The sequence below is a fragment of the Loxodonta africana genome, chromosome 4, assembly GCF_030014295.1.
Source record: "Loxodonta africana isolate mLoxAfr1 chromosome 4, mLoxAfr1.hap2, whole genome shotgun sequence".
In the NCBI taxonomy this organism is placed as follows: Eukaryota; Metazoa; Chordata; class Mammalia; order Proboscidea; family Elephantidae; genus Loxodonta; species Loxodonta africana.
In genome coordinates this window covers 12,960,253-12,970,820 of record NC_087345.1, presented here as the reverse complement: position 1 = coordinate 12,970,820, position 10,568 = coordinate 12,960,253, and the positions used below count along the sequence as shown (strand labels likewise).

Sequence of the window (10,568 nt, the reverse complement as noted above, 5' to 3'; positions counted from 1 at the left end):
TGAGAGTAGGGAGCTGATGATGGTCCCAAATTTCTGACTTGAATGGGATGATTGTATCCCTAAGTGAGGCAGAAGGAGAACACAGTTTGGGGGAGGATTAGTTTAGAAATGTTGAGTTTCCGAGACTGTGGAATGTGACGTGGAGAAGACCATGACCTTAGGCAGTTCTGTAGATGGTTTTGAAGATTTTAGGAAAGGCCAGCCCTAGAGAGATTTGAGAGTCATCTATAGGTGGTAGTTAAACCTATGGGAGAGGATAAGGGCATGTGTGTGTAATAAAAAGAGAAAGGGAAGGATGGACTCCCAAGGAACACACTAGTATTGAAAGGACACATGGAGGAAGACTACCCAGCAAAACAGACTGGAAAGAAGTAGTCTAAGACATACAAAAATAATGAACTTGGCCTTTCCTATCGGAAATAGGCTCAGGCTTTGAAGCCAGGGCCTGAGTTTGGTTCCCTCACCATGATCTTCCCCCACAGACCATATGTAGAGTAACAGGAACCCCTCACCACCACCACCACCACCACCACCACCACCACCACCACCACCACCACCACCACCACCACCACCACCACCATCCTGCCCCTGATGGGAAGCTGAAAACAACCAGTAGCGACAAAGGCCTAGGCTGGCTGCAAACCCAAGGAGGCTGGAAGACCCAGACAGAGCCAAGAGACCAGGAGCTAAAACAAGGTGTTTCCTGGCCCCATGACTGGATCTGTTGCTGCTGTTAATTGCCACTGAGTCCATTCCAACTCATGGTGACCCCATGTGTTCAGAGTAGAACTGCTGCTCCGTAGGGTTTTCAAGGTTGTGACCTTTCAGAAGCAGATCACCGGGCTTGACTTCCAATCCCCTCTGGGTAGGTTAAAGCTGCCAGCCTCTCGCCTAGTAGTTGAGCACTTAACCTTTTGTACCACCCAGGTACTCCTGCTAGATCCATCCTACCCTTAGTAGTCAAGATAGGAAGGGAGCATTCACAATTACAGGAGTTTCAGGGGTTCTAATTTTGAAATGCTAAAGAGAGGTTAAGGACCTGCCAGTCTACTTCAGAAAAGAATTAGCCAGTGAAAATCTTACAAAAAGCAGAGAATACCAGAAATACCTGTGTTTTATTGACTATGCAAAAGCATTTGACTGTGTGCATCGTAACAAATTTTGAATACCATTGCAAAGAATGGGAATTCCAGAACACTTAATTGTGCCAATGAGGAAGCTGTACATAGATCAGTCATTTGAACAGAACAAGAGGATACTATGTGGTTTCAAGTCAGGAAAGGTGTGCGCCAGGGTTTGTATCTTTCACCATACCTATTCGGTCTGTATGCTGAGCAAATAATCCAAGAAGCCAGACTATATGAAGAACAACAGGGCATTAGGATTGGAGGAAGACTCCTTAACAACCTGTGTTATGCAGATGGCACAACCTTGCTTGCTGAAAGTGAAGAAGACTTGAGGCACTTACTGATGAAGATCAAAGATCACAGCCTTCAGCATGGATTACACCTCAACATAAAGAAAACAAAAATCCTCACAACTGGACCCATAAGCAACATCATGATAAATGGAGAAAAGATTGAAGTTGTCAAGGATTTCATTTTACTTGGCTCCACAGTCAACACCCATGGAAGCAGCAGTCAGGAAATCAAAGGACACATTGCATTGGGCAAATCTGCTGCAAAAGACCTCTTTAACGTGTTAAAAAGCAAAGATATCACTTTAAGAACTAGGGTGTGCCTGACCAAAGCCATGATGTTTTCAATTGCCTCATATGCATGCGAAAGCTGGGCAATGAATAAGGAAGACTGAAGAAGAATTGATGCCTTTGAATTATGGTGTTGGCGAAGAATGTTGAATATACCATGGACTGCCAAAAGAATGAACACATCTGTCTTGGAAGAAGTACAACCAGAATGCTCCTTAGAAGCCAGGGTGACTAGCTACATCTCACGTACTTTGGACATGTTATCGGGAACATGTTATCTGGTATTATCAGAAGGGATCAGTTCCTGCAGAAGGACATCATGCTTGGTAAAGTAGAGGGTCAGTGAAAAAGAGGAAGATCCTCAACGAGGTCGATTGACACAGTGGCTGCAACAATGGGCTCAAGCGTAACAACGGTTGTGAGGATGGTGCAGGACCAGGCAGTGTTTCTTTCTGTTGTGCATAAGGTTGCCACGGCGACTCGACAGACCCTAACAACAACAACAAAGAGACGTTAAAGCAAAAATGGTTGTATCCATTCTATTTGACAACTGGAATTACGGGGACAGAAATCAGATTGCAATGATTAGTAAGTGAACAAGGGATAAGGCTGAGGAGACCACAAATATAAACTGCTTTCTCAAGAAGCTTGACTAGGAGAGGAAAGAGAGGATTAGCCAGAGGAGGAAAGAGGGGATAGCTAAAGGAGATTTTAGGATTAAAGAGATGTTTTTAGGAATGGACAGCCTTGAGCGTTTTTACAGAATTTCCAAAGTGTTTAACTGAAGTAGAAGTGGCCTGAAACTGCAGAAGTAGCATTTCCAGACCTTGGAATAATAGCAAAGCTTTTACATACCAGTGGCTAAATAAATTCATCTGCTTCTGGCATACTGCCTCCGCTTGTGCTCCTTAGGCTTTGGATGTTATTTGTGTTAGTTAAATAGGTACTGCCCACTGGGCCAGGTCACAGAGCTGGACGTGTGGTATCCTCCCGTCTGCTCCAAGTCTCCTGGTGTCCCTGATTACCTACCTCCTAGGAAGACCAGCCCAGCTCACCTGCTGGTGTTCTGCCCCCTCCTCACATCTGCTTTTTCATTTAAGACATTTCTTCCAGGCGTCTTGCTTTAAGTTAGGCCCATTGCCAAAGATGTAGGCAATCAGGGTTTTCTCTGTTCTTTGAGACTGAGGAATTTATAGTATATTCTTAATGGTCTGCATCCCAAGAATTATACTGAATGTCAAACCGATAACAATGGTGAGTCCTGGAAGAAGATGGGGGCGGGGGGGGGAGGTAGGGGGAAGGGGACAGTGATCATGCGCTTTATTCATATGGCTTGCATTTTCTAAAATTAAAATTAAATTTAAAAAAGAATCATGCTAAATAATCAAGTATGAAGATTAAAACTCTGTCTTAACAGGTGATAATAACGAAGTAACGTAAATACTTCATTATTACGGAATTTGTGTTTATTTCAACTTGTTACATTCCCTAGAAAGATTCAGTTCTGGCTAGTCCTGTGAGTTTATGGTTAGGTACGTGGCGATGGAGGAACCCTTGAAGTCTACTTGTAGTTTAGCAGGGCATGAGGGTTGATTTGAGAAGAGTCCTGGTGGCACAGTGGTTAAGCTTTCAGCTGCTAACCAGAAGATCCAGCGGTTCAAACGCCCCAGCTGTTCCAGAAAGACATGGCAGTCTGCTTCTGTGAAGATTTACAGCCTTGGAAATCCTATAGGGCAGTTCTGCTCTGTCCTATGTTGTTGTTAGGTGCCATTGAGTTGGTTCTGACTCATAGTGACTGTATGGACCACAGAACAAAACAGTGCCTGGTCCTCCGCCATGCTCACAATTGTTGTTATGCGTGAGCCCATTGTTGCAGCCACTGTGTCATTCCATCTTGTTGAGGGTCATCTTCTTTTTTGCTGACCCTCTACTTTACCAAGCATGATGTCCTTCTCCAGGGACTGATTCTTCCTGACAACATGTCCGAAGTATGTAAGACACAGTCTCGCCGTCCTTGCTTCTAAGGAGCGTTCTGGTTGTACTTCTTCCAAGACAGACTTGTTCATCCCTTTGGCAGTCCATGACACCTTCAGTATTCATTGCTAACACCACAGTTCAAAGGTGCCAATTCTTTGGTCTTCCTTATTCGTTGTCCAGCTTTTGCATGCATAAGATGCAATTGAAAATACCATGGCTTGGGTCAGGCGCACCTTAGTCTTCAAGGTGACATCTTTGCTTTTCAACACTCTAAAGAGACTTTTTGCAGCAGATTTGCCCAGTGCAATGCATATTGTGATTTCTTGACTGCTGCTTCCATGGGTGTTGATTGTGGATCCAAGTAAAATGAAATTATTGGCAACTTCAATCTTTTCCCCGTTTATCGTGATGTTGCTTATGGGTCCAGTTGTGAAGATTTTTGTTTTCTTTGTGTTGAGGTGCAATCCATGCTGAAGGCTGTGATCTTTGATCTTCATCAGTAAGTGCTTCAAGTCCTCTTCACTTTCAGCAAGCAAGGTTGTGTCATCTGCATAATGCGGGTTGTTAATGAGTCTTCCTTCAGTCCTGATGCCCCGTTCTTCTTCATATAGTCCAGCTTCTCGGATTGTTTGTTTAGCATACAGATTGAATAGGTATGGTGAAAGGATACAACCCTGATGCACACCTTTTCTGCTTTAAACCACACAGTATCTTCTTGTTCTGTCTGAACAACTGCCTCTTGATCTATGTAAAGGTTCCTCATGAGCACAATTAAGTGTTCTGGAATTCCCATTCTTTGCAATGTTATCCATAGTTTATTATGATCCACACAGTCGAATGCCTTTGCATAGTCAATAAAACACAGGTAAACATCTTTCTGGTATTCTCTGCTTTCAACCAGGATCCATCTGACATCAGCAATGATATCCTTGGTTCCACGTCCTCTTCTGAATCCGGCCTGAATTTCTGGCAGTTCCCTGTTGATATACTGCTGCAGCTGCTTTTGAACAATCTTCAGCAAAATTATACTTGTGTGTGATATTAATGATACTGTTTGATAACTTCCACAGTCAGTTGAATCACCTTTCTTAGCCAAAAAAAAGAAAAAAAAAATCCAAACCTGTCGAGTCGATTCTGACTCGTAGTGATCCTATAGGACAGAGTAGAACTGCCCCGTAGAGTTTCCAAGGAGTACCTGGTAGATTTGAACTGCCACCCTTTTGGTTGGCAGCCGTAGCTCTTAACCACTATTGCACCAGGGTTTCCTTTCTTGGCAGTAGGCATAAATATGGATCTCTTCCAGTCCATTGGCCAGGTAGCTGTTTTCCAAATTTCTTGGCATAGACAAGTGAGCACTTTCAGCGTTGCATCCATTTCTTGAAACATCTCTGTCCTACGGGTTTACTATAAGTCAGAATCCACTTGGCAGCAATGGGTTTGGTTTGGGGTTGATTTAATCAGCAATTCACTGAACTCTCACCCTGATTGTGAATCTGAAGACCAGTCTGATTACTCTGGAAGACAATGCAGAAAATTGGAATAGCTCAGAGTAGTTGACTGCTTCCACTGTACGTGGTCAGATGGTAGGATTACGATGTAGTTCTAAACATTTGAAGATGATGTTTTGAAGGAAGTTGCTATTATCCATACCTGTGAAGGAAAAGAGTACTGTAGATAACTGCTGCTAGATGATTCCAAATGTTGATTTTAAAATTAATGTTTTATGTTTATTTTGAATATGAGCCCTGCAGAGAAAGTAGTGAAGCTGTTCTGTAAAAACTGATTTGAGAGTGCTTGGAAAACTGCCCAGTTTCTCTCACCTGCCTGTCTCTCTGCTTTAACTCCCCCCACTGCCTTCACTGAATGCTGGCAAGCATCTGGGACCACCTACCAAGCAGGCAAAGGCCCAAACTGTCCATTGTCTCCTTCTAAGCATGTCTGCTAAGAAGATAACGTACTATTGGAGGATTGACAGTATGTAACTTCAAGACTTACTGTAAAGCTGTAGTGATCAAGGCAGTGTAGTACAGCTAAAAGAATAAACAACTGGATCAATGGAACAGAATACAGAGCTCCAAAGTAGACCCACACGAATACAGTCAACGACGTTAATCTTTGACAAAGGAGCAAACACAGTTCAATGGAAAAAGAATAGTCTTTTCAAAAAATGGTGCTAAAACAATTGAATATCCACATGCAAAAAAAAAAAAAAAATGAATCTAAACACAGACCTTATACCTTTCACAAAAATTAACTCAAAATGGATCATAGACCTAAATGTAAAATGCAAAGCTGTAAAACTTCCAGAAGCTAACATGGGAGAAAATTTAGGTGACCTTGGGTTTGGTGATGACTTTTTAGATACAACGTCAAAAGCGTGATCTATGCTGCACACCTGTGCTCATTGCAGCACTAGTCACAACAGCAGAAGGGTGGAGACAGCCTAAGTGTCCGTCAACAGATGAATGGATCAGCAAAATGTGGCACAGATGAAGAAGGGAATATTGCGCAGCCTTAAAGAGAAATGAAGCCCTGATACGTGCTACAACATGGATGGACCTCGAAGACATTGTATCAACTGAAATAAGTCAGTCACAAAAGGACAAAAACTATATGACCTCACTTATATGAAAAGACAGAATAAGTAAATATATAGAGACCCTTGGCTATTAGGGTTACCTAGGGTGGGAGGGGAAGGGAGAGAGGGAGTTATTCTCTGGGAAGTAGTGGGTTTATGTTTACGGTGATGGGAAAGTTGACATTAATTAACGGTAGTGGTTGTACAACCTGATGAATGTAACTGATATCACTAAGTTCCACACCTGAAAAAGGGCGAAATGGTAAATACTATTTCTAGTTCTCCAGCAGTAGCAGCAACCTACAACAAAACAGAGAGAGAGAGAGAGGGAAAAGTTGTTGTTACAACTTGCATACTTTCAAACACCCAACACCCCCATGGGATTAGTTCTGTTGGTTTGAAGGTACAGGGTCATAGCTTTGTGGAATTGTCCAGTCAATTGGCCTAATACTGTTTTCAGGATTACTGTTTTACACCCTAGTTTGGTGAGTAGTGCCAGCGGTCTTAAAAGGTTGTGAGGGGCCATCCAAGACACAACAGTTGGTCTGTATTCACTTGGAGCAGCAGAGGGAGAAGGAGACCCAGGAAGCAGAGATGGAACTGGACTGCAGGTGTAACTGCCACCATGAACTACTGCCTGCTTAGCCATGAGACCAGAAGAACTGAGTGGTGCTCAGCTACCATTACTGACTGTTCTGATCAAGGAAACAATAGATGAACCCTGATCAAAAAAAGGAATAAAATGTACAAGAGAATTTCAAATTCTTATAGAAGCCAGACTTACTGGTCCTGTTAACTCTGGAAGAGCACCTGAAACTGTCACTCTGGGAAAGTCTTTGAACCATGAACTAAATATCCCCTTAACCTAAAATTCTCGTAAAAAGACCAGACTTAATAGCCTGACTGAGACTAGGAGGACCCCAGAGGTCATGGTCCCCAGACCTTCTGGTAGCCCAAGACAGGAACCATTCCCAAAGCTAGCTCTTCAGACAGGGATTGGGCTGGACTGTGGGATGGAAAATGATACTGATGAAGAGTGAGCTTCCTGCATCAAGTAGATACATGAGACTATGTGGGCAGCTCCTCTCTGGAGAAGAGATGAGAGGGCAGAGGGGATTGGAAGCTGGCCGAATGCACATGAAAATAGAAATTGGAGGGAAGGAGTGTGCTGTCTCACTATGGGGAGAGCAACTAGGAGTACACAGCAAGATGTATATAAGCTTTCGTATGAGAGACTGACTTGGTTTGTAAACTTTCACTTAAAGCACAATAAAAATTAAAAAAAAATTATCTCCTTAAATCATCTTTAAACTAAACAACTATTGAGCTAAATTAGTAAAGAGCATTTGACTTGAGCTTTGCAGTATTTTAAAGAATTATCCATATGAGATAAAATTGTCAACAGTAACTCTAAAGCAGAGATGAGAAGTTTAGGAGTTAGCGAGTTTAAGCCAATGCTGGTTTAACAATATGGGTGGAGGTAGTGAGAATGGTGTCAGAAAATGAAGACTGTAACCAAGGTTATCGAATTGTTACATGTAGAAACTAATTAATGGGTATGTGTTTTGTTACATATGTTTTCATAAAAATGGCTATTGTTTCATACACGTAATTAAACGGTTCATCATTAAATAAATAAAATTGTTACTATGTTAGCAACTTGCTATGATTCTATTTGATTTCGTCATGCCAGACATTATGTAGGAAGGGATTGGGGAGGGGCACGAATGGGAAAAGGGGGACCAGTTAAGAGGCTCCCACAAGTGAGAAATGATGACCGTGATGGAAATGAAGAGTTTTGAATGGATCTGAGATACATGTTTTGAAAGCAGAAATGAGAAAACTTGCTGAGGCCTTATACAAGGGAGCTGGTATAGGGAGAGAAATCCAGGATGAATCTCAGGATTTCGACCTGAGCTCCTGGGTAGATAGTGGTGCTGTTAATAAAGACAGTGAAGACTAGGGAGAAAGAGGGCTGGGCAGGGGATGAAGAGTACACTTTGGGACATGTCGAATTTGAAGTGATATAACACATAGAAACGGAGATGTTGAAAAGGCGATTTGGTATTTTTCTGGTAGAACAAATAAGGGAAAACAACAAAAGTTTAATGTAGGTTTTAATGTTTCTTTAGAAAGTGTTTCAGTTCACATTCTTCTTAACAACTGCTTGTCTTTATTGGGAAACCCCGTTGGTGTAGTAGTTAAGTGCTACAGCTGCTAACCAAATGGTCAGCGGTTCAGATCCGGCAGGTGCTCCTTGGAAACCCTGTTGGGCATTTTACTCTGTCCTGTGAGTCAGAATTGACTTGATGGCAATGGGTTTGGTTTTTCGGTTTTTGTCTTTATTGAGCACGTGATGCCCTAACCTGCACTACTGGCTGCTCCTTGCAAAGGGTGGAAACCCTGGTGGCATAGTGGTTCAGAGCTACGGCTGCTAACCAAAAGGTTGGCAGTTCAAATCCACCAGGCGCTCCTTGGAAATTCTACAGGGCGGTTCTGCTCTGTCTTATAGGGTTACTGTGAGTCGGAAGCAACTTGACGGCAATGGGATTTTTGCAAAGGGCTATACATTAATTTATTAATTATTAATAAATTTATTAATTATTTAATTTAATCGTTATAACACCTCCTCCTATTTAGTTTTAAAATTCTAACAATGCTATGAGGAAGATGCTATTATCGTTCCCAGTGTTGGGTGAGGAAGTCGTGGTCTTGAGAGGTTAGGCCATTGGCTGAAGGGAGAATAGCTGGTAAATGGAAGAGCCTGGATTCATACTGTTGTTGTTAGATGCTATCCAGTCGGTTCTGACCCGTAGTGACCCCGTGTAGAATAGAACGAAATTCTGCCCAGTCCTGCATCATCCTCAGTCATTGCAGCCACTGTGTCAGTCCATCTCCTTGAGGGTCTTCTTTTTTACTGACCCTCTGCTTTACCAAGCGTGATGTCCTTCTCCAGAGACTGGTCCCTCCTGATAACATGTCCAAAGTATGTGAGTCGAAGTCTGTCAATATTAGTTTCCTAGGGTTTAAGACAACAGAAATTTATTGTCTCACAGTTCTGGAGGCTAGGACCAAAATCGGGTTTGACTGTATTGCTTCCTTCTGAGGACTCTAAGGCAGAATCTGTTCCGTGCCTCTCTCCCAGCTTCTAGTGGTTCCTGGCGATCCTTGGCATTCCTTGGCTTGTAGATGCATGACTCCAGTCTCTGCCTCTGTCTTTGTGTGACTGTCCTCCCTCTGTATCTCTCTCTCGCTCTCTCAGTCCCTTCTCCTCTTCTTATAATGATATCAGTTGTATTGGATTGGGACCCACCCTATTCCAGTATGATCTCCTGATAACTGATACCTTTAAAATCCCTGTTTCCAAACAAGGTCACATTCACAGGTACCTTAGGTTAGGATGTCAACATACCTTTTGGAGGTGTCTTAGTTACCTAGTGCTGCTGTAACAGAAATACCATACGTGGATAGTTTTAACAAAGAGAAGTTTACTCTACCAGTCCAGTAGGCTAGAAGTCCAAATTCAGGGCACCAGCCCCAGGGGGAGGCTTTTTTTCTTTGTCAGCTCTGGAAGAAAGTCTTCATCATCAGTCTTCCCTTTGTCTGGGAGCATCTCAGCACAAGAACCTCAGGGTCGAAGGATGCGCTCTGCTGACAGCGCTGCTTTTTTGGTAGTATGAGGTTCCCATGTCTCTCTGCGTGCTTTTCTCTCTTATATCTCAAAAGACATTGGCTTAAGACACTACCTAATCTTGTAGATCACATCAACATAATTGTCGCTAATCCATCTTATTAGATCATAGTGATAGGATTTACAACATACAGGAAAATCACATAAAATGGTGGATAGTCACACAGTACTGGGACTTATGGCCCAGCTAAGTTGACATATTTTGGGGGGATGCAGTTCAATCTGTAACAGGGGGATACAGTTCAGTCCATAACAGTGCCTGAAATCAGAGCTTGGGTTCCATTGCTCCTCATGGTGTCTTGTTTTGAATGTGCGGCTCATTGTGATTTTTCTCTCTTTTCAGGGTTTTGGTTTTTTGCACTGAATGTAGCCTGGACTCATCTTCACAGGCTTGTGTTTCCCCAGGATACTGTCAAAGGTAAGTTTTTAAAATTTATATCCACCATGTATTGACAATGAAACAGGAGAATCTCCATCTTAAAAAGAAGGAAAGTGTATACTCTGATGCTGCTGCTCCTTTCTAGAGCTCTTACAGAAGGAGGTTGAAAGTGGCTGTCACCTCAGCCCTTTGCTTTTCTACTTGGATTATACATGCCAACTGGTCTCCTAAAAAG

The 10,568-nt window shown here is 42.6% G+C and overlaps 1 protein-coding gene across 12 annotated transcripts in view; it reads left to right on the top strand.

The window, feature by feature from the left end:
- TNRC6B (trinucleotide repeat containing adaptor 6B) overlaps nucleotides 1-10,568 on the top strand; it is a 300,739-nt gene that overhangs the window by 73,278 nt on the left and 216,893 nt on the right. For all 12 annotated transcript variants that reach the window (XR_010321683.1, XM_064283467.1, XM_064283470.1 and 9 more), the window contains exon 2: nucleotides 10,298-10,372. Coding sequence is in view for 8 of the 12 variants with exons in the window: in XM_064283467.1 (XP_064139537.1) it covers nucleotides 10,298-10,372 (75 nt within the window). In the remaining 4 variants the exon portion in view is untranslated. The remainder of the gene's footprint in view (nucleotides 1-10,297; nucleotides 10,373-10,568) is intronic.